At 45.3% G+C, this 23601-nt stretch overlaps 1 protein-coding gene across 4 annotated transcripts in view; it reads right to left on the reverse strand.

The window, feature by feature from the left end:
* EPS15L1 (epidermal growth factor receptor pathway substrate 15 like 1) overlaps nt 1–23601 on the reverse strand; it is a 327178-nt gene that overhangs the window by 197954 nt on the left and 105623 nt on the right. For 3 of the 4 annotated variants that reach the window (XM_073592671.1, XM_073592690.1, XM_073592698.1), the window contains exons 12-13: nt 18222–18284; nt 14452–14537 (exon numbers count right to left, since the gene is read on the reverse strand). In XM_073592671.1, the coding sequence (XP_073448772.1) occupies nt 14452–14537; nt 18222–18284 (149 nt within the window). The remainder of the gene's footprint in view (nt 1–14451; nt 14538–18221; nt 18285–23601) is intronic. The other variant, XM_073592681.1, reaches the window with a different exon arrangement.

Raw genomic sequence — 23601 nt, forward strand, 5'->3', positions numbered from 1 at the left:
GAAGAGAAAAATTACCTGTTTGCAAAATTTTATAACAAAATAAAAAAATATATAATTTTTTTTTTTTTTTAAATTCTGTCTTTTTCAATTTTTTTTAACAAAAACTAAAAACCGCAGAGGTGATCAAATACCATCAAAAGAAAGCTCCATTTGTGGGAAAAAAATGATAAAAATTTAATTTGGGTACAGTGTTGTATGACCGCGCAATTGTCATTCAAAATGTCGACAGCGCTTAAAAGCTGAAAATTGGTCTGGACAGGAGGGGGGTTTAAGTGCCCAGTAAGCAAGTGGTTAAAGTGGATGTAAACCCAATGTCATCCTTTCTAAACTACTGCCATAGAGGTTATCTATAAGGATATACATGTCTGCTGCATGTATCTTTACCTGTCAAATGTCTCCCCTCTGTCTGTTATGAGACCCGAAAAACTGCATATTCTGTGGGTGGGTCTGTTGTCTGGAGCTCGGGTGGGTGGAGTCGTGATGTCAGTAGACTCCCCGCCCACCTCTACACTCCCCTGTGTATTTCTAACACTGAACTTCTGCTGAACTTCTGCTATGATCTCCAACATCCAGTGAAAAGACAGGAAAGTAACCACATGACTTCAGCATGCCAAATCATGGTGAGGTGTGGAACAGCCAATCCTTGCAGAGCTGCTGGAAGAAAGGAGTGGGGGGAGGGAATTAAAAAATACTGCCGGTGTCTTAGGCTAATGCACAAGATGTAAATCACCTATCACTCACAGCAAGGAGGAGTATTTGACAAAGTTTTTCTCAGTTTGTCAAGAATTGTCTCACTGAACAATAAAAGAGGAGTGCTCAGTGATGGATTAACTCTGTGTGGCAAGACTGGGCTCAAATGATAGCAAATCTTATATTCTACAGTATGATATATATATATATAAAAAAAAAAAAGTTAGGGTTTACATCCACTTTAACCAGTTGCCGACCGCCTAACGCAGATATACTGCGGCAGAATGGCACGGGCAGGCAAAATCACGTACCTGGTACGTGATCTGCCTCCCGCGGACTGGGGGCGCATCACGCCCCCCCCCCCCCCCCGATGCCCGAGGTGGTTGGCATCAGTGGGAAGCGATACAGGCTGAGGGGGAGGCCACTCATTCGTGGCCATCCCCTCGCGATCGCTCCCCACTAATGAAATTCTTCCTCTGCTGCTGTAATGTAAACAGCGTTCCGGTGCCCAGGAGAGAAGACATCAATGTGAGTTGCACCAACACTACACTTTCAGTAGAACACACTAGGCACACTATTTACCCCCCATCACCCCCCTGTACCAGTGACACCAATAGCAGTTTTTTTTTTTTTGCATTGGTGTCAGTTTGTGACAGTTATAAGTGGTAGGGCAGTTAGGGTTAGCTCCCTTTAGGTCTGGGGGTACCCCCCTAACCCCCCCTAATAAAGTTTTAACCCCTTGATCACCCCCCGTCGCCACTATCACTAAGCAATCGTTTTTATGATCGCTGTATTAGTGACACAGGTGACGCTAGTTAGGGAGGTAAGTATATAGGTTCGCCGTCAGCGTTTTATAGCGACAGGGACCCCCATATACTACCTAATAAAGGTTTTAACCCCCTGATTGCACCCTAGTTAACCCTTTCAACAGTGATCAAAGCATAACTGTTACGGGTGACGCTGGTTAGTTTGTTTTTTATAGTTTTTTATAGTTTATTATAGTTTCAGGGCACCCGCCGTTTATTACCTTATAAAGGTTTAACCCCCTAATTGCTCGGCGGTGATATAAGTTAAGTTTTTAGGGTCAGATAGGGTCTGCGCCGCCCTAGGCAGCGTCAGGTTAGCGCCAGTACCGCTAACAACCACGCACGCAGCATACACCTCCCTTAGTGCTATAGTATCTGAATGGATTGATATCTGATCCGATCAGATCTATATTAGCGTCCCCAGCAGTTTAGGGTTCCCAAAAACGCAGTGTTAGCGGGATCAGCCCAGATACCTGCTAGCACCTGCGTTTTGCCCCTCGGCCCAGCCCTGCCCAGCCCACCCAAGTGCAGTATCGATCGATCCCTGTCACTTACAAAACACTAAGCGCACATAACTGCAGCGTTCGCAGAGTCAGGCCTGATCCCTGCGATCGCTAACAGTTTTTTGGTAGTGTTTTGATACAGTCGCTGACAGTCAGGAGCTTTTTTGCCTGTGAGTCTCACTAGTGTACGCCTAAATTTAGAGCCCAAAATGGCAAATCGAAGGTACACTAGTGAAGAGGCCTACACGTTTCTGAGCATGACTGATAGTGAAGAGGAAGTCACTCATCTGTCAGATTCAGGCTCAGAATACGATCCTGTAGACGACAGCGGCTCCATGACAGATAGCTCTGACGACGGAGTTGTGGTCCCTGCCAAGGTCAGGCGTACCAGACCCCAATCTTCTTCTTCTGTCCTTGAAGTGCAAGAACCGCAGGTCCCTCGTATGGAGCAGAGAAGTACTAGCGCCGCTATTCCTTCTGGTGAACTGGCAAGCACCAGCGGCCTAGTACACCCTGGTCGTACATCCAGCACTGCAGTAACACTTGGTGACGTGGCGAGTCCCATAAGTGCAGTTCAAGCTGGCGAGGTGGCAAGGTGGCAAGCACAAGTAGTGTCCCGCTACCACCAAGAAGATGGAGCAGATTTTACATACATGTAGTTTTATGGTTTACAAGGGCAAAGATAGTCACGTAGAGCCGACAAACTGCCCTGACTACATAGGAAGTGCTGGCAAAATTGTGTGTGGACTTGGTGTCACCCTTATTCGGAAAGGTGGTACCACTTGTACGTGGACAATTATTACACGAGCGTGCCACTTTTTAGTCACCTTTTTGATCATCAGATTGGAGCATGTGGCACCGTGCGACCTAATCGCTGGAGCTTTCCCCAGCGGCTTGTAGATTCCCATCTTAGGCTAGGGGAGAGAGCCTGCTTGCACTGTAATAATTTGCTTACTATGAAGTGGAGGGATAATAAGAATGTTTTCGTTCTTACCTCCCTTCATGCAGACACGACGTTCCAAATTACTACGGTGACTGGTGTTGTGGAAAAACCCCTCTGTGTCCACGAATATAACCAAAATATGGGAGGGGTGGACCTCAACGACCAGTTGTTGGCGCCATACCTAGTTGCCCGTAAGGCCAGACGCTGGTACAAAAAAGTGTCTGTTTATTTATTTAAATTGGCTTTGCTGAACGCTTAAGTGCTATACAGAGCTTCAGGTCGGACTGGATCCTTCCTTAAATTCCAGGAAGAGATCATCAGAACCCTTCTGTTTCCAGACGGTGCTCCACCTCACCTTTCCCAACCAAATGCAGTAAGCCGGCTGCATGAGAGGCATTTTCTTTATGTCCTCCCGAGTACCCCTACCCAATGAGCCCCCCAAAAAAGATGTCGTGTCTGCAGCAAGCGCGGATTTAGGCATGACACCCGGTATTATTGTCCCTCCTGTCCTGACAATCCTGGTCTTTGCATTGGTGAATGTTTTGAACGCTACCATACACTAGTTGAATATTAGCGTAGGGTACAGCACTGCACAGACTAGGACACACTTTCACAGGGTATCCCAAGATGCCATCGCATTTTGAGAGACCCAAACCTGGTACCAGTTACAAAAGTTAAAGTTACAAAAAAAAGTGTAAAAACAAAAACAAAAAACAAACACAAAAAAAATATAAAATAATAAAAAAACAAAAATAGTTATCGTTTTAGTGTTCTCTCTCTCTATTCTCTCTCTATTGTTCTCCTCTTTTTTACTGTATTCTATTCTGCAATGTTTTATTGTTGTTATGTTTTTATCATGTTTGGTAACCATTTTTTTGTTTTCAGGTACGCCATTCAGCTGCAGAGCGGATTTATTTATCTTGACAGCAACAGCGTTTGCTCCCACGATACATAAAGCCATGACTCCAGCGCTGTCGGAGGTGATTTCACCACCACAGTTACATACTTCAGCATATATGCCGAAGCGTGGGGGCAGCAGTGGGTGGAGGAGCGATTTGCTCCTGCCTTTTGCGGGAGGATGCCCCCATGCTTCGGCATATATATATATTTTAGGCACAGGTTTCATTTAAATGTTTTATTTTTTATTATTTTTTTTTGTATTTGCTTTGCAGGTATGGTAAGTCTTACTGTTATACTGTAATGTTACTTTGTTTTATTGTTAACCATCATTTGCTTAGCAGGTACGCCATTCAGTTGCAGCGCGGATTTATTTATCTTGACAGCAACAGCGTTTCCTCCCACGATACATAAAGCCATGACTCCAGCGCTGTCGGAGGTGATTTCACCACCACAGTTACATACTTCAGCATATATGCCGAAGCGTGGGGGCGATTTGCTCCTACCTTTTGCGGGAGGATGCCCCCATGCTTCGGCATATATATACGGTGCATGTATGCCCATCATTAGAAGTGGGTGGATGAAGGGAGGTATTCTAATGGTGGGCATACCCACCGATTAATATTTTTTTTTGTTCAGTCCACAGGCTGCATGAAAAAAAAAGTTTACAATATATGCCCAACAAGGACCAGCAACGTACTGGTATGTTGCTGGACTTTGAGTGGTTATACCAGAATGATGCCTGCAGGTTTAGGTATCATCTTGGTATCATTCTTTTCAGCCAGCGGTCGGCTTTCATGTAAAAGCAATCCTAGCAGCTAATTAGCCTCTAGACTGCTTTTACAAGCAGTGGGAGGGAATGCCCCCCCACCCCACCCCCCCACCGTCTTCCATGTTTTTCTCTGGCTCTCCTGTCCCAACAGGGAACCCGAGAATGCTGCCGGTGATTCGTCCAGCTGACCATAGAGCTGATCAGAGACCACAATGGTTCCAATCATCTCTATGGCCTAAGAAACCGGAAGCTACAAGCATTTCATGACTTAGATTTCGCCGGATGTAAACAGCGCCATTTGGAAATTGGGAAAGCATTTTATCACACCAATCTAGGTGTGGTCAGATGCTTTCAGGGCAGAGGAGAGATCTAGGTTCTAATAGACCCCAATTTTTTCAAAAAAAGAGTACCTGTCACTACCTATTGCTATCATAGGGGATATTTACATTCCTTGAGATAACAATAAAAATGATTAAAAAAATTAAAAAATGAACGGAACAGTTTAAAAATAAGATAAAAAAAGCAAAAAAAAAAAAAAAAGCAAAAAAAAAAAGCACCCCTGTCCCCCCCCCCCCCCTGCTCTCACGCAAAGGCGAACGCAAGCGTCGGTCTGGCGTCAAATGTAAACAGCAATTGCACCATGCATGTGAGGTATCACCGCGAAGGTCAGATCGAGGGCAGTAATTTTAGCAGTAGACCTCCTCTGTAAATCTGTAAAGTGGTAACCTGTAAAGGCTTTTAAAAATGTAGTTTGTCGCCACTGCACGTTTGTGCGCAATTTTAAAGCATGTCATGTTTGGTATCCATGTACTCGGCCTAAGATCATCTTTTTTATTTCATCAAACATTTGGGCAATATAGTGTGTTTTAGTGCATTAAAATTTTAAAAAGTGTGTTATTTCACTGCCTATCACAGTTTCGGAGGCCATGGAATACCCAGGTGGCACAAACCCCCCCCAAATGACCCTATTTTGGAAAGTAGACACCCCAAGCTATTTGCTGAGAGGTATGGTGAGTATTTTGCAGACCTCACTTTTTTTCACAAAGTTTTGAAAATTGAAAAAAACAAAAAAAATTTTTTTTTTCTTGTCTTCATTTTCAAAAACAAATGATACTGCATAATACTTCACCATGCCTCTCAGCAAATAGCTTGGGGTGTCCACTTTCCAAAATGGGATCATTTGGGGGGGGGGGGGGTTTGTGCCATCTGGGCATTTTATGGCCTTCAAAACTGTGATAGGTAGTGAGGAGTGAAATCAAAAATGTACGCCCCTAGGAATACTGAAGGTGGTGCTTGGTTTTCGGGGCCCCGTATGAAGCTAGGCTCCCAAAAAGTCTCACACATGTGGTATCCCCGTACTCAGGAGAAGCAGCAGAATGTATTTTGGGGTGTAATTCCATATATGCCCATGGCATGTTTGAGCAATATATCATTTAGTGACAACTTTGTGCAAAAAAAAAAAGTTTGTCATTTTCCTGCAACTTGTGGCAAAATATCAAATATTCCATGGACTCAACATGCCTCTCAGCAAATAGCTTGGGGTGTCTACTTTCCAAAATGGTGTCATTTGGGGGGGGGGGGGGTTGTGCCATCTGGGCATTTTATGGCCTTCAAAACTGTGATAGGTAGTGAGGAGTGAAATCAAAAATGTACGCCCCTAGGAATACTGAAGGTGGTGCTTGGTTTTTGGGGCCCCATACGCGGCTAGGCTCCCAAAAAGTCCCACACATGTGGTATCCCCGTACTCAGGAGAAGCAGCTAAATGTATTTTGGGGTGCAATTCCACATATGCCCATGGCCTGTGCGAGCAATATATCATTTAGTGACAACTTTTTGTAATTTTTTTTTTTTTGTCATTATTCAATCACTTGGGACAAAAAAAATGAATATTCGATGGGCTCAACATGCATCTCAGCAATTTCCTTGGGGTGTCTACTTTCCAAAATGGGGTCATTTGGGGGGGGGGGTTTGTACTGTCCTGCCATTTTAGCACCTCAAGAAATGAGATAGGCAGTCATAAACTAAAAGCTGTGTAAATTCCAGAAAATGTAACCTAGTTTGTAGACGCTATAACTTTTGCGCAAACCAATAAATATACGCTTATTGACATTTTTTTACCAAAGACATGTGGCTGAATACATTTTGGCCTAAATGTATGACTAAAATTGAGTTCATTGGATTTTTTTATAACAAAAAGTAGAAAATATTTTTTTTTCAAAATTTTCGGTCTTTTTCCGTTTATAGCGCAAAAAATAAAAACGGCAGAGGTGATCAAATACCATCAAAAGAAAGCTCTATTTGTGGGAAGAAAAGGACGCAAATTTTGTTTGGGTACAGCATTGCATGACCGCGCAATTAGCAGTTAAATCGACGCAGTGCCAAATTGTAAAAAGTGCTCTGGTCAGGAAGGGGGTAAATCCTTCCAGGGCTGAAGTGGTTAACAGCGCCATGGTAATTAACGGAGAACTACAAGCCGACAGCCGCAAAGGATGTCAGTACTTGTAGTTTCCCATTCACAGAACTCTGAATGATGCGGCCAGGTGGGCGGAATCCACACAGCCTCCTTGTTATTTTCAAACAGCGACAGTGGGTGCCCGGAGTAGAAGCCCGCTTGCTGTCACTGGAAGGGGGGGCGGTGGTTTTAGGTGCTAAAGCTGCACCTGCTGGAACATGTTACATGTTTCACCCTAAATACGGGTGGAACATGTAACATGTTCCTAACTTGTCCTTTAAATGCACAATATGAATTATTTCACTTTAAAGTTAATTTGTGTCTGTCATGTCTGTGCCCTCTGAAAACACTAACAAAGGAAGTGAGAAAGTTAAAAGTGAGTAAGTAGTGAAGGAAGTGAGAAAGTTAAAAGGGAGTAGTGAAGGAAGTGGCAATGTGGAGAAGAGGCCCTGACATAAAAATATTAATAGTTCTAATGTTAAAAACTTTTTTTTACCTCAATGCACTCTAAGCATAACGGTTAAAAAGAATCTTACACTACTTGTCGCCCCCCACCCCTACCCCCCCTCCACCAAACACTTACCAGCCTCCTCTCACGATCCAGCGATGTCCTGGTTGCAGCCCCGCACACCCCCTTTCCTGTTCCTACCAGAGACACAGGCAGCAGTGGAAGCCATAGGCTCCTGCTGCTGTCAGTCAAACTGTGAGGAGGGAGCAGGGCAGGGTTTAAAGGGTGTGTGTGTGTATGGATGCACAAAGTTTAGTTCAGGAGTGCACCCGCATGCATGCCCTCTCAGCAGGAGGAGGAGCGGATAACTAGGGTTGCCACCTGAACGGTATTTACTCGGACAGTCCGGTTTGTGTAGCATGTGCCCAGGTTTCCGACTGCCAGACACCCGGAGATATTATTCTGACAGCATACTTCCTGGTGGGATGTCCCCAGTGCCTGTCAGCGATGTATCTTCCCTGATCTCTGTCCCCAAACCAGATTCCAGTGACCACACATTGCCAGCACTTCTCTCTTTACTACTGCTGCCTTCTCTCCCCTCACTGATTTGCAGAGTTTACATATCATAGCTTTAAGTGGCCAAAAACGACACTGGGACCAAGGTTTTTTTTTAACCACTTGACAACTGGGCACTTAAACCCCCTTCCTAACCAGACCAATTTTCAGCTTTTGGTGCTCTCACATTTTGAATGACAATTACTCAGTCATGCAACACTGTATCTATATGAAATTTTTGTCCTTTTTTTCACACAAATGGAGCTTTCTTTTGGTGGTATTTAATCACCACTGGGTTCTTTATTTTTTGCGCCGTAAAAGAAAAAAGACAGAAAAATCTGTAAAAAAATACATTTTTCTTCATTTCTGTTATAATATTTTGCAAATTAGTAATTTTTCTTCATATATTTTGGCCAAAATTTATACCGCTACATATCTTTGGTAAAAATAACCCAAATCGGTGGATATTATTTGGTCTTTTTGAAAGTTATAGAGTCCAAAAGCTATGGTGCGAATATCTGAAAATTGATCACACCTGAAGTACTGACGGCCTATCTAATTTCTTGAGACCCTAACATTCCAGAAAAGTACAAATACCCCCCAAATGACCCATTTTTGGAAAGAAGACATTCCAAGGTATTTAGAAAGATGCATGGTGAGTTTTTTGAAGTTGTCATTTTTTCCCACAATTCTTTGCAAAATCAAGGTTTTTTTTTTTACTTTTTTTTTTCCCCACAAAATTGTCATATTAGCAGGTTATTTCTCACACACCGCATATGCATACCACAAATTACACCCCAAAACACATTCTGCTATTACTCCCGAGTATGGCGATACCACGTGTGAGACTTTTACACAGCGTGGCCACATACAGAGGCCCAACATGCAGGGGAGCACCTTCAGGCGTTCTGGAGCACCCAGGCCAATTCTGACATTTCTCTCCTACATGTAAAAATCATCATTTATTAGCTAGAAAATTACATAGAACCCCAAAACATTATATATGTTTTTTTAGCAAAGACCCTAGAGAATACAATGGCGCTCGTTGCAACTTTTTATCTCGCACGGTATTTGCTCAGCAATTTTTTTAACGCGTTTTTTTTGGAAAAAAAACTGTTTTGTGCTTTACAAAAACCAAAACATAGTAGCCTAATGTTTTTGCATAATGTGAAAGATGAAGTTACGCCGAGTAAATAGATACCCAACATGTCACCTTTCAAAATTGCACGCGCTTGTGGAATGGCGCCAAACTTTGCTACTCAAAAATCCCCATAGGCGACGCTTTAAAATTTTTTACTGGTTACATGTTTTGAGTTACAGAGGAGGTCTAGGGCCAGAATTATTGCTCTCGCTCTACCGATCGCAGCGATACCTCACATGTGTGGTTTGAACACCGTTTTCATATGTGGGCGGGACTTACATATGCGTTCGCTTCTGCATGCGAGCACACGGACAGGGGCGCTTTAAAATTTTTTTTTTTTTTTTTTATTGTTCATTTTACTTTATTTATTTTAGTTTGATGCTTTTTTCCAAAAAAATAAATTTTGACCACTTTTATTCCTATTACAAGGAATATAAACATCCTTGTAATAGGAATATGGCATGACAGGTCCTCTTTACAGTGAGATATGGGGTCAATAAGACCCCACATCTCACCTCTAGGCTGGGAAGCCTGAAATAAAAAAAAAAAAAAAAAAAAAAAAACGATCCTGGCTTCGATCGTAGCGGTGAGTCGGTAGAAGCCTCCCGTAAGAACGATCAAGCAGTGGAACAGCTGCTATGATCATTCTCATGGTGTAGGGAATCGCCGGCTGAAAAAGATGATATCTGAATGATGCCTGTAGCTGCAACCATCATTCAGATATCCCCGCACAAAGTCAAGGACGTTGTATGACGGCCGGCGGGCGGGAAGTGGTTAAAACGCTTTTTTTTTTTTTTTTTTTAACACAAAGTTGTCCATTTATACAATATTTCTACCACATAACATGTACATACCAAAAATGACACCCCAAAATATATTCTCCTGCTCCTCCTGAGTACGGCAATACCACATGTGTGAGACTTCCACAGCCTGGCCACATACAGAGGGCGAGTACAGCTGAGCATGGCTCAGCATGGCAGGGTATGGCAGGGTATTGCGGAGTATGGCGGAGTATGGCGGAGTATGGCAGAGTATGGCAGAGTATGGCAGAGTATGGCAGAGTATGGCAGAGTATGGCGGAGTATGGCAGAGTATGGCAGAGTATGGCGGAGTATGGCGGAGTATGGCGGAGTATGGCGGAGTATGGCGGAGTATGGCGGAGTATGGCAGAGTATGGCAGAGTATGGCAGAGTATGGCAGAGTATGGCAGAGAATGGCAGAGAATGGCAGAGAATGGCAGAGAATGGCAGAGAATGGCGGAGTATGGCGGAGTATGGCGGAGTATGGCAGAGTATAGCAGAGTATGGCGGGGTGTGGCAGAGTATGGCAGAGTATGGCAGAGTATGGCAGAGTATGGCGGAGTATGGCGGAGTATGGCAGAGTATGGCGGAGTATGGCGGAGTATGGCGGAGTATGGCGGAGTATGGCGGAGTATGGCAGAGTATGGCAGAGTATGGCAGAGTATGGCAGAGTATGGCAGAGTATGGCAGAGAATGGCAGAGAATGGCAGAGAATGGCAGAGTATGGCGGAGTATGGCGGAGTATGGCAGAGTATGGCAGAGTATGGCGGGGTGTGGCAGAGTATGGCAGAGTATGGCAGAGTATGGCAGAGTATGGCAGAGTATGGCAGAGTATGGCAGAGTATGGCAGAGTATGGCGGGGTATGGCGGGGTATGGCGGGGTATGGGGGGGTATGGCAGAGTATGGCGGGGGCATGGCAGGGGCATGGCAGAGTATGGCGGGGGCATGGCAGAGTATGGCGGGGGCATGGCAGAGTATGGCAGAGTATGGCAGAGTATGGCAGAGAATGGCAGAGAATGGCAGAGAATGGCAGAGAATGGCAGAGAATGGCAGAGTATGGCAGAGTATGGCAGAGTATGGCGGGGTGTGGCAGAGTATGGCAGAGTATGGCAGAGTATGGCAGAGTATGGCAGAGTATGGCAGAGTATGGCAGAGTATGGCAGAGTATGGCGGGGTATGGCGGGGTATGGCGGGGTATGGGGGGGTATGGCAGAGTATGGCGGGGGCATGGCAGGGGCATGGCAGAGTATGGCGGGGGCATGGCAGAGTATGGCGGGGGCATGGCAGAGTATGGCAGAGTATGGCAGAGTATGGCAGAGAATGGCAGAGAATGGCAGAGAATGGCAGAGAATGGCAGAGTATGGCAGAGTATGGCAGAGTATGGCAGAGTATGGCGGGGTGTGGCAGAGTATGGCAGAGTATGGCAGAGTATGGCAGAGTATGGCAGAGTATGGCAGAGTATGGCAGAGTATGGCAGAGTATGGCGGGGTATGGCGGGGTATGGGGGGGTATGGCAGAGTATGGCGGGGGCATGGCAGGGGCATGGCAGAGTATGGCGGGGGCATGGCAGAGTATGGCGGGGGCATGGCAGAGTATGGCGGGGGCATGGCAGAGTATGGCGGGGTATGGCAGAGTATGGCGGGGTATGGCAGAGTATGGCGGGGTATGGCAGAGTATGGCGGGGTATGGCAGAGTATGGCAGAGTATGGCGGGGTATGGCAGAGTATGGCGGGGTATGGCAGAGTATGGCGGGGTATGGCAGAGTATGGCGGGGTATGGCAGAGTATGGCGGGGTATGGCAGAGTATGGCGGGGTATGGCAGAGTATGGCGGGGTATGGCAGAGTATGGCGGGGTATGGCAGAGTATGGCGGGGTATGGCAGAGTATGGCAGAGTATGGCAGAGTATGGCAGAGTATGGCAGAGTATGGCAGAGTATGGCGGGGTGTGGCAGAGTATGGCAGAGTATGGCAGAGTATGGCAGAGTATGGCAGAGTATGGCAGAGTATGGCAGAGTATGGCGGGGTATGGCGGGGTATGGGGGGGTATGGCAGAGTATGGCGGGGGCATGGCAGAGTATGGCGGGGGCATGGCAGAGTATGGCGGGGGCATGGCAGAGTATGGCGGGGGCATGGCAGAGTATGGCGGGGGCATGGCAGAGTATGGCGGGGTATGGCAGAGTATGGCGGGGTATGGCAGAGTATGGCGGGGTATGGCAGAGTATGGCGGGGTATGGCAGAGTATGGCGGGGTATGGCAGAGTATGGCGGGGTATGGCAGAGTATGGCAGAGTATGGCAGAGTATGGCAGAGAATGGCAGAGAATGGCAGAGAATGGCGGAGTATGGCGGAGTATGGCGGGGTATGGCGGGGTATGGGGGGGTATGGCAGAGTATGGCGGGGGCATGGCAGAGTATGGCGGGGGCATGGCAGAGTATGGCGGGGGCATGGCAGAGTATGGCGGGGGCATGGCAGAGTATGGCGGGGGCATGGCAGAGTATGGCGGGGTATGGCAGAGTATGGCGGGGTATGGCAGAGTATGGCGGGGTATGGCAGAGTATGGCGGGGTATGGCAGAGTATGGCGGGGTATGGCAGAGTATGGCGGGGTATGGCAGAGTATGGCGGGGGCATGGCAGAGTATGGCGGGGGCATGGCAGAGTATGGCGGGGGCATGGCAGAGTATGGCGGGGGCATGGCAGAGTATGGCGGGGGCATGGCAGAGTATGGCGGGGGCATGGCAGAGTATGGCGGGGGCATGGCAGAGTATGGCGGGGGCATTGCAGAGTATGGCGGGGGCATTGCAGAGTATGGCGGGGGCATTGCAGAGTATGGCGGGGGCATTGCAGAGTATGGCGGGGGCATTGCAGAGTATGGCGGGGGCATTGCAGAGTATGGCGGGGGCATTGCAGAGTATGGCGGGGGCATTGCAGAGTATTGCACAGCATTGCAGAGTATTGTGGGGGCATTGCAGAGTATTGCACAGCATTGCAGAGTATTGTGGGGGCATTGCAGAGTATTGTGGGGGCATTGCAGAGTATTGTGGGGGGCATTGCAGAGTATTGCACAGCATTGCAGAGTATTGCACAGCATTGCAGAGTATTGTGGGGGCATTGCAGAGTATTGCACAGCATTGCAGAGTATTGTGGGGGTATTGCAGAGTATTGCACAGCATTGCAGAGTATTGTGGGGGTATTGCAGAGTATTGCACAGCATTGCAGAGTATTGTGGGGGCGTTGCAGAGTATTGTGGGGGCATTGCAGAGTATTGCACAGCATTGCAGAGTATTGTGGGGGCATTGCAGAGTATTGCACAGCAATGCAGAGTATTGTGGGGGCATTGCAGAGTATTGCACAGCATTGCAGAGTATTGCACAGCATTGCAGAGTATTGTGGGGGCATTGCAGAGTATTGCACAGCATTGCAGAGTATTGTGGGGGTATTGCAGAGTATTGCACAGCATTGCAGAGTATTGTGGGGGCATTGCAGAGTATTGCACAGCATTGCAAAGTATTGTGGGGGTATTGCAGAGTATTGCACAGCATTGCATAGTAGTGAGGGATGGCTGAGCATGGATGGATGGATGGCTGAGCATGGATGGATGGATGGCTGGATGTCTCTGTGCAGCGCTGTGGGCACTACACATACAGCCCACAGCGCTGCAGACATCCATCCATCCCCCTCCCCGCTCACTGTGTACCGATCGGTACACAGGAGGGGAGGAGAGGAACCGGCGTCATCAGATGACGCCGGTCTGTTTACATGTGATTGTGCCATCATTTGACGGCGCGATCACATGGTAAATGGCCGCGATCAGCGGCCATTTACCGGGATCCGTGATGCGCTGGGTCCTCTGGACCCGGCGGTCACGGATGTGTTCGGGTGCGCGCCCCAGGGGGCGCGCGAGAGGGGAATTCTGGGAGGACGTCATAGTACGTCCTCCCAGAGTTATCCAACCGCCCTGCAGCCGTCATTCGGCTATGGGCCGGTTGGTAAGTGGTTAAAGAAGAAAAAAAAATAGCCTTTACGACCACTTTAGAGGCTCATTCACACCATATGTACATGAAAACTGTTGGTGAAAACAGATATCGGTTTCCGTGCACGTCAGTTATGTGCCCTATTCACACCAATGTTGATGTTAACTGAACCCTATGTGCCCTGTTCACACGTGCAGGTTTTTTCTGCACAAGAAAAAACAGGCATGACATCAACATTGGTGTGAATAAGGCACCTAACTGACGCGCATGAAAACTGATGTGAAACTGATGTCGGGTTTCCCATCAGTTTTCATGCATGTATGGATGAGCCCGTGTCAGCTTTCCACAGATACATTTTTTCATGAGCACCTATTTTTGTGAGAAATTAAAAAGTACAAATTCGTAAACAATTAAGGAATAATGCAGTCAAAATTTAGCAGTGGTAATCAACCTCTACCATTTTATACACATACCTCTGCAGCTGGGCAATCTCCTGACTTATTTCATCTAGTTCCTTTACCCCAGTGAAGTCTCCAGATCCAACAGAGCTTGAGCTGTCCTAAGAGGAGAACACATTACTTTTCGTTACCAAACTGTAATATTATTACATTTAGTATGCTCTGTTGATAAATTTATACATGTATTGAGGGTAAAAAGCAGCAAATATATATGTAGAGCTGCACGATTAATTGCGGAGAATCATTATCGCAATTCTCCCCTCTGCCAGGATCGCAACTCCGGATTTTGACCATTAAACAAATTGTCAGTATTGTCAGCTGAAAAGCGCACGCCGCGCAGCGATTGATGGTGTCGCCGGGAAGCTGGCATTACTATTGTGGCCGTGGCGTGAGGTTACCAGATACGGAGCGGAAGCCATCAGAACCAGCGTGAAACGCTAATGGCGGGGGATTCCGGAACTGACGTCAGCAAAGAATGTGATTGGTCAGTATGTTTCTTCTTCCCAGAGGTCTCGGGGGCAGTGCACCATCACAAGTGTGACTGTGGCACTGTTGAAATGTGAGCTGCTGCTATACTGCTTTTTTTTTTTTTAAAGAATAAGCAAATGTTTTTATTTTCTCCCAATCACTTTATCAATCAATCTCTCAGTCTCAAGCAATCTCTCTCAATCAATCAATCTCTCTTTCTCCTAAAAAAAAAAATTACGTCGTGGGAATCCTGAGAGAATAGTGATCTTTTTATTCTAAGCAAAAAAATCGTGATTCTCATTTTGGCCAGAATCGTGCAGCTCTAATAGCATGTAAGCTATATTTGTGATCTCATAACTTTGAAGATCCTTGTAATACAATCACCATTGCCCTTCTAATTAAGTCAATTTATAAAGTCTTACATGACTAAAACAAGCATGAGCTTCAACATAATGCAGCCTTTCTAAACAGAAGAAAAATGCTCTCAAACCATGCAGGGTGTTTGTTTACATGAAATTATGACACACATCTCATATCTCACTGCCTTAGTGGTCTACATCCCTATTCAAACCATTTAAGTTACTCTATGACTACCCACGGGTTATTTTCTGGAAGTATTATAAGAAACAGAAAGAGGACATAAATGATTATAACCAAGGTGAAAATTTAACACATAAAATTGCCAACCTCATTCTGCAGAACCTTAGTATGGTGGATGCTTTGACACATGGGGCAAGAGCAGATGGTGCTCAAATAAATTAAAAAGGGCACTCAAACTGACAGAAAAGAGGGGGAATCCACACACTGATCAAAATTCAGCTGTACTCTGCTGATTCAAACAAATATTAATCAGTGTATTGCCGGCTTTAGTATTCCTGTAAGCCAGTTGTCTTTTAAAAGAAAACCTTAACAATGTTGAGTCAATTTTAGGCTACATGCCCATGGACGTTTTAAAAAATGGGCTGTAAAGCCAGTACAGATGCCAGAAAAAAAGGGGCATTAAAAACGCGATTCTATCCGCATTTTGCATTGAATTCAATGCACGTTACTCCGCGCTAGCTTTCAGCTGCATTTCTCTGTCTCTATTTAAAATCAATGGTTCCCTATGGGAGCCCATTGATTTGAATAGAGGTCACACCAGAAGTCGGATCAAGAGGATCTGACTTGCAGTGCGACTTGTGTGCTGAGAATCTTGAGGAGGAACCTAGCGAAAAAATGTTTTAAAAAATTTGCGTGGGGTTTCCCCACCAAAGCTATACCAGACCCTTCAGTCTGGTATGGATCTTAAGGGGAACCCCCACACCAAAAAAAAATGGCGTGGGGGTCCCCCCAAGATCCATACCAGACCCTTATCCGAGCATGCAGCCCGGCAGGTCAGGAAAGGAGGGGGTGAGCAAGCGCCCCGCCCCCCCCTCCTGGACCATACCAAGCCACATGCCCTAAACATGGGGGGGTTGGTGCTTTGGGACGAGGGGGGGCCCTGCGCCCCGACCCCAAAGCACCTTGTCCCCATGTTGATGAGGACAAGGGCCTCTTCCCGACAACCCTGGCCGTTGGTTGTCGGGGTCTGCGAGCGGGGGGCTTATCTGAATCTGGGCACCCCCTTTAATAAGGAGGCCCTCAGATCCCAGCCCCCCACAACCCAGTATTTGCCTTGTAGCAGCAAAACATGAATCTATAGCCTAACTATGGGTTGAAGCTCGTTACTCTAAATTATTAATGTAAACCTTTAAGTTATTTTAAAGGTTCAAATTTTTGTACATTAAAATAATAAACAAGTTCTACATACCTGCTCTGTGTAATGGTTTTGCACAGAGCAGCCCCTATCCTACTCTTCTCAGGTTGCCCGCCAGCGCGCTCCTGGCCTCTCCTCCTTGCCGAGCGCCCCCAGAGCAAGCAGCATGCTATGGGGACACCCAGATAGGCTTGTTCCCAAGCCGCTGCTGTGCGTGTCTATTCACAAACAGAGCCGCGGCTCAGCCCCGCTCCTCTCTCTTCTCATTGCCTCACAGGGTGTTCACTTCAATCTCGCCATAACCCCTCAGCGAGCTTAAAAAGTCTTGGAGATAATGTTTTAAAGGAGCTGGTCATGGAATTTGGATACTATGGAGAAACAGCCTTGATACTGCAGTGATCGTCTGTCCAGGATATACCCACGGAGGAGGAAAAGAACACATCGGTGGTATACGTCTGTTGATGCACGACTAGACCCATTGGGGTCTATTTTTAAGGTGAGAGGCTAGCACACACAAGGTGTGGATTGGAGAAGGATATCTACAAGCTATCAGTTTACCTGCAATTGGACTAAGTTTCCTTTCCATCTCCCTTTTGTTTCACTTTTTTGCACTTATTTTTATTTCCAAAAGAGACTATTGCATAGTACCTTTAGATACTGTGGATACATTTTGGATCACTTATCCTCGTATTGTTTTGTTGACTTATAATTTTTTTGATGCCATTGATTGAACTGTTTTGCACATTGGGAAGTGAGAACATTATCAGCACTTTATTATTAGCACTTTATACCTAAGGATTGGTTAAGAGTTATTTAATGAACATTATTAGCACTTTATACTTAATGATTGCTTTACAGTTATTTAGCGCTGCTTCACTACATTTTACATGTTATAAAATGAGTGTTCTTAAGTTTAGATGCACTGTAAATACAGTACCCACTTCCAAGGTCTGGTGAAATACCCAAGCTCCCTGCCTGGTAAAGAATTCCAGCTTCCTCTGTTAAATGCTAGAATCTGAGTATTGTGACTGACTGTGTAATACTGAGCGTCACAAACATGTGAAGTTTGTTGTGGTGTCATGAAGTAAAAAAAAGTTGGAACCACTGGGGTCTAGTGGTGTACACATCATGTTCCATAAAGTACATCACCAAATTCCTGGGACTAGTAATATTTACAAGGACTTCTTGCTAAACAATGCCAACTTTCTGGGGCTAGTAGCATATTCTACGCACACTCTGGCAGCATTAATAATATATTTACACAGAAAAATGAGTCACTATATGCTGATGTTTTCAATAAAGCGAAAATATCATGCAATGAATTCACCAAAAGATCTGCATGCTATTTTAGTATAGGTGGAAACACACTTGAATAAAAGCTTTTACAGGTCTTTCCTTTAGGAGGAATTATATTCATAATCACACAGTAAGCCCTCAATAATAAAATCAATTTTAAGAAATTAGCATATTTACAAGATCAAGTGAAAACAGTGTAAAGTAGCCTATGGGTGATAGCACTGAAGTGTGCATGCAGATATATATGGCATGCCAGGGAGGGACTACTAAACAAGGATTTACTCACACGCCGTATTTCTGGCAAGCTTGTCATCTCGTTTCCTACAGGGGTCATGTAACCAGACAGGGTCTGGAGGAAAAGGGCAAGGAAGAAGCCACAGGTGGAACATACATAACATATTGAATTAATATACCATAAGATAAAACCATCTATGATATTTATATCCACCATAAAGTATATATAGCTCTAACTACACATAAAGAAAAGTATCTTTCAATGCACTGGAGGGCCCAGCATCCTAAATCACAGGCCATTGCACCAGGGGAACAGAAACTCTCACCTGCTTTTAAGGCATATTCTTGTAACTTCAGAAGTTTCAACTTTTAGCTTACTATTACAAGACGGATATCGCCCAGAAAGCGAATGAGCCACTTGCCAAAATCATCTGAGCTGGACACACACACAGTACAAGCTCTATTCAATTCTATTGTGAGTTTGTAATTCTTGCTACAAAAGAGTACAAATTATCCACAGTACTGAATGCAGAGTTACTGCGCATGTGTGGGCCCAGCTCAAAAAAAAAAATGTGGACAGGCAGCTCAGCAGTTTTGTGGTCGAGATCTCCTTGGATCAGAGAACAGTGAAAACGGCTGGGAGTGGAGGACACCATAATAAGAGCACCTGTACTTACACTTTAAGTTTACATATCAATGTACACTGACCATTAGAGCACAAATGCCTGAATTTAGGTATTTTAATCCTGGCTATGTACCCTTCAATCCAAGGACATCAATCAGGTAATCAATGGCAAAGTGTTAACAAGGCTATATCTCCTAAATTTCTCCAACAGATGGATACAACTAAATTATTAAACCTTCCAGTTTTGGAACTGGAAAGGTACATGTTTGCAGAAGGAGGATTGAGTAGCAAATCATAAAAGGCAAAGCATGGCTAGAAATATTACAGAAGGACCACAGGGATGTAATGAAGATGCCTTAAAGCTAGGTGCACATGAGGCAAAAATCATACAAAAACCGGGCCGTTTGGCAGTTACTGGGCGACTTTCAGCGAGTAGTTCCAGCAGCCGATTGGAATCGGTGTAATCTGGCTGGGGGGGGGGGGGGTCTTAGGCATTCCACCTGACACAATAACACAGCAGAGCAGGGGAGATCACTGTACTAGTGTCCCATAGTTAGTACAGCAGCGACCTCCTCAGTTTTTTTTTCCTGTTCAGCCTACTGGGTTGAACAAAAACAAGTTTCCTTTGCGTACCAGGCATTAGAACAGCAGCCCACCTTGACTCTTATTCCTGGAGAGCCTCCAGGAATAAGAGTCAAGCTCCACTTATTCGAAGTGGGAAAAGTTATATCCAGTCTCGAGCACGAAGAGGCAAGTTAATATTTTAAATTTACCCACATACAGTGTACCGGCGGTCCCCTAGTTACAAACATCCGACTTACAAATGACTCCTACTTACCAACGGAGGGAGACAACAGGAAGTGAGAGGAAATCTACCCCTAGGAAGGGAAATTCACTCCTGTTAGAGTTATTATGGGGAAAAAGGTGTCTCCACTGAAGCTTTATCACAAAGGCTTGTTCCACAACAACCCAAAATTTTCAAAATCCAATTGTCATTAGGACAGAAAGTGAGGTTAAATCTTCTGAAAGGGGCAGAGACAGCAAAACAATGTTACAGGGGTTTTAACCCTTCCCAATGCTAAGGATGAGCTCCGGCGTGTTTGCACAGCCCACGTGCAGAGCCCGCCAGGAAGTCAGCACTACGTTGTGCTAATCAAAGGCAGTGAGACATTTCCCAATCTCTGCAGCCGCGCATCGGGAAATGTCTCACTGCCTGTGATTAGCACAGCGCAGTGCCAACTTCCTGGTGGGCTCTGCATGTGGGCTGTGTGAACATGCTTGAGCTCATCCTTAATGCTAACCGAAAAGCTTAAAAATAGTTTTTTGGGTTGGAGCTACACTTAAAAAAATTTACCTGTTCTGATTTACAAACAGATTCAACTAAAGAACAAATCTACAGTCCCGATCTTGTTTGTAACCCGATGACTGCCTGTAAATTATATATATATATACATACACACACACACACACACAGTATCTCACACCCCTCACTTTTTTGTAAATATTTTATTATATCTTTTCATGTGATAACACTGAAGAAATTACACTTTGCTACAATGTAAAGTAGTGAGTTTACAGCTTGTATAACAGTGTAAATTTGCTGACTCCTCAAAAATAACTCAACCCACAGCCATTAATGTCTAAACCACTGGCAACAAAAGTGAAATACTCCCAAGTGAAAATGTCCAAATTGGGCCCAATTAGCCATTTTCCCTCCCCGATGTCATGTGACTCGTTAGTGTTACAAGGTCTCAGGTGTGAATGGGGAGCAGGTGTGTTAAATTTGCTGTTATCGCTCTCACTCTCACATACTGGTCACTGTAAGTTCAACATGGCACCTCATGGCAAAGAACTCTCTGAGGATCTGAAAAAAAGAATTTTTGTTCTACATAAAAATGGCCTAGGCTATAAGAAGATTGCCAAGACCCTAAATCTGAGCTGCAGCACAGTGGCCAAGATCATACAGCGGTTTAACAGGACAGGTTCAACTCAGAACAGGCCTCACCATGGTTGACCAAAGAAGCTGAGTGCACGTGCTCAGCGTCATATCCAGAGGTTGTCTTTGGGAAATAGACGTATGAGTGCTGCCAGCATTGCTGCAGAGGTTGAAGGGTTGGGGGGGCTAGACTGTCAGTGCTCAGACCATATGCCGCACGCTGCATCAAATTGGTCTGAATGGCTGTCATCCCGGAAGGAAGCCTCTTCTAAAAATGATGCACAAGGAAGCCCGCAAACAGTTTGCTGAAGACAAGCAGAAAAAGGACATGGATTACTGGAACCATGTCCTGTGGTCTGATGAGACCAAGATAAACAAATTTGGTACAGATGGTGTCAAGCGTGTGTGGTGGCAACCAGGTGAGGAGTACAAAGACAAGTGGGTCTTGCCTACAGTCAAGCATGGTGATGGGAGAGTCATGGTCTGGGGCTGCATGAGTGCCGCCGGCACTGGGGAGCTACAGTTCATTGAGGGAACCATGAATGCCAACATGTACTGTGACATACTGAAGCAGAGCATGATCTCTTCTCTTCTGAGACTGGGCTGCAGGGCAGTATTCCAACAGGATAACGACCCCAAAAACACCTCCAAGACGACCACTGCCTTGCTAAAGAAGCTGAGGGTAAAGGTAATGGACTGGCCAAGCATGTCTGCAGACCTAAAAACTCTATTGAGTATCTGTGGGGTATCCTCAAATGGAAGGTGGAGGAGCACAAGGTCTCTAACATCCACCAGTTCCGTGATGTTGTCATGGAGGAGTGGAAAAGGACTCCGTTGGCAACCTGTGAAGCTCTGGTGAACTCCATGACCAAGAGGGTTAAGGCAGTGCTGGAAAATAATGGTGGCCACACAAAATATTGACACTTTTGGACCTATTTGGACATTTATACTTAGGGGTGTACTCACTTTTGTTGCTAGCGGTTTAGACATTAATGGCTGTGTGTTGAGTTATTTTGAGGGGACAGCAAATTTACACTGCTATACAAGCTGTACACTCACTACTTTACATTGTAGCAAAGTGTAATTTCTTCAGTGCTGTCACATTAAAAGATATAATAAATAATTTACAAAAACATGAGGGGTGTACTCACTTTTGTGGGATACTGAGATAGATAACATTTTGGCTTAACTGTAAATACCATAACTCAGAGTACCATACAGGACACAGGCAGAGTATTCATAGACCCTGGGTTATAGGTTTGTAGCTTCAGGAGATTGGATGCTGGCAAGCTTTTCAACACATGCTCACTGGGCTCCTGGCCAACAACCCTACTCTACTCGGAGTTCTCCGTTTTGTAGCAAGCAAGGCAGAGTAACCAAGGAATGGAAGGGAGGGTGGCCTGTCTCCTTACCTGTGCTCCAAGATATGGAATTTACAGGCAAGTCAAAATAAATGTCATCTTATTTGTAAATCACAGGACACAAAATATTAATAGCCCAGGGACGTCACCCAGCAATGAATGAGAAAGGTGGCAAAAACCCAACTTCAGACTGTTGTGGCAAGAACCTTGCAGCGGAAAGCTGCATCTGCAGAAAACTGAACATTCACCTAGAACTTTGAAAAAGTATAAACAGAGTACCAGGTGGCGGCTCTACACAGCTAGGCTACAGAGGTCTGGTGATGAAATGCCCTGAACACTCCCACTGATCTTGTGGAATATGCGTGTAAAAGCCCAGGAGGATATCTGTCCATGAGAGTGCAAGCTCTAACAATCATATTTCTTATTCATCTCGCCATGGTGGATATGGAAGCAGGGTGTTCCTTGTAAGGTCCTGAGGAAATTTGGAATTTGCCTATCTGATCTATCTGAAGATTTGAGATACTCTAAAGGCTCTGACTTCATCCAGACAATGAAGAGAGATTTCCTTTGGATGCTTTGGAGAAAAGCATAAGGATGGTAGTAATATGCATGTCCTCACTGAGGTGGAAGACTGATAGCACCTTAGGGAGAAAGGATGGTCTTGGGGGTAAGACAACCTCTTTTTTGGGGAAATATGAGGAACAGCTCATTACAAGAGACAGGCACCTAGCTCGGTGACACATCTGAAGAATGTGATAGCAACCAAAATGCCAGGAGAAGTCATCTAAAGGAACATCCTTCTTGGGTTCAAAGGGCAGAGAGACCCAAGTTTGGATCCAAAGGAAGCATAGGGTGGGATACTCTCATTAAAAAAAAAAAGTTTTTAGAAAAGAAGAGTGAAGCCAGAGATCCTGGAAGAAGATTGGAAAAGGCTGAGAACTGTAAGGACAAGTTCTAATCAAACCTGAAGGAAGGAAGACTAGAATGTGAGGCACAGAGTAGTCTCTGGGACTGACGTATCTATATTCAAACCAAGCAAAGGAGAATTTTCAAGTACAATAGTGGATCTTCTCAAAGTGGCTTTTCCTGTTTTTAGCAAGGTAGGAATAACAGACTCAGAGACCCCTCCACCTTTTAAGATCAGGGCTTAAACAGCCATGTCCTTAAAGCCAGAGACTGAAGCAAGGATGGAATAGAAGGCCTTGAGATAGCAGATCTTTTCTGTTGGGAAGAGGCCAGGGGGCATTTGCTAGAAGTCCGGGTATGTCTGTGTATCAGGTTCTTTTGGACCAGTTCGGTCCAAAAGAACCTGCAGTGCAATTAGAATCACCGTTTTCTTCTCTTGCTCTATTTTTTGGAGCAGATGAAGCAGAATTGCACCGGACTAAAGGCATAAACTGGCTTGTACTAAGACCAGGGAATAATAAAGGAATCCAAGGCTAGTGCTAAAGAATCCCTGGTCTTGCCTGCAAACAGAGGAGGTGTATTGTTGAATCTGGAGACTAGAATG

Source organism: Aquarana catesbeiana, linkage group LG01, assembly GCF_042186555.1.
Source record: "Aquarana catesbeiana isolate 2022-GZ linkage group LG01, ASM4218655v1, whole genome shotgun sequence".
Taxonomy (NCBI): domain Eukaryota; kingdom Metazoa; phylum Chordata; class Amphibia; order Anura; family Ranidae; genus Aquarana; species Aquarana catesbeiana.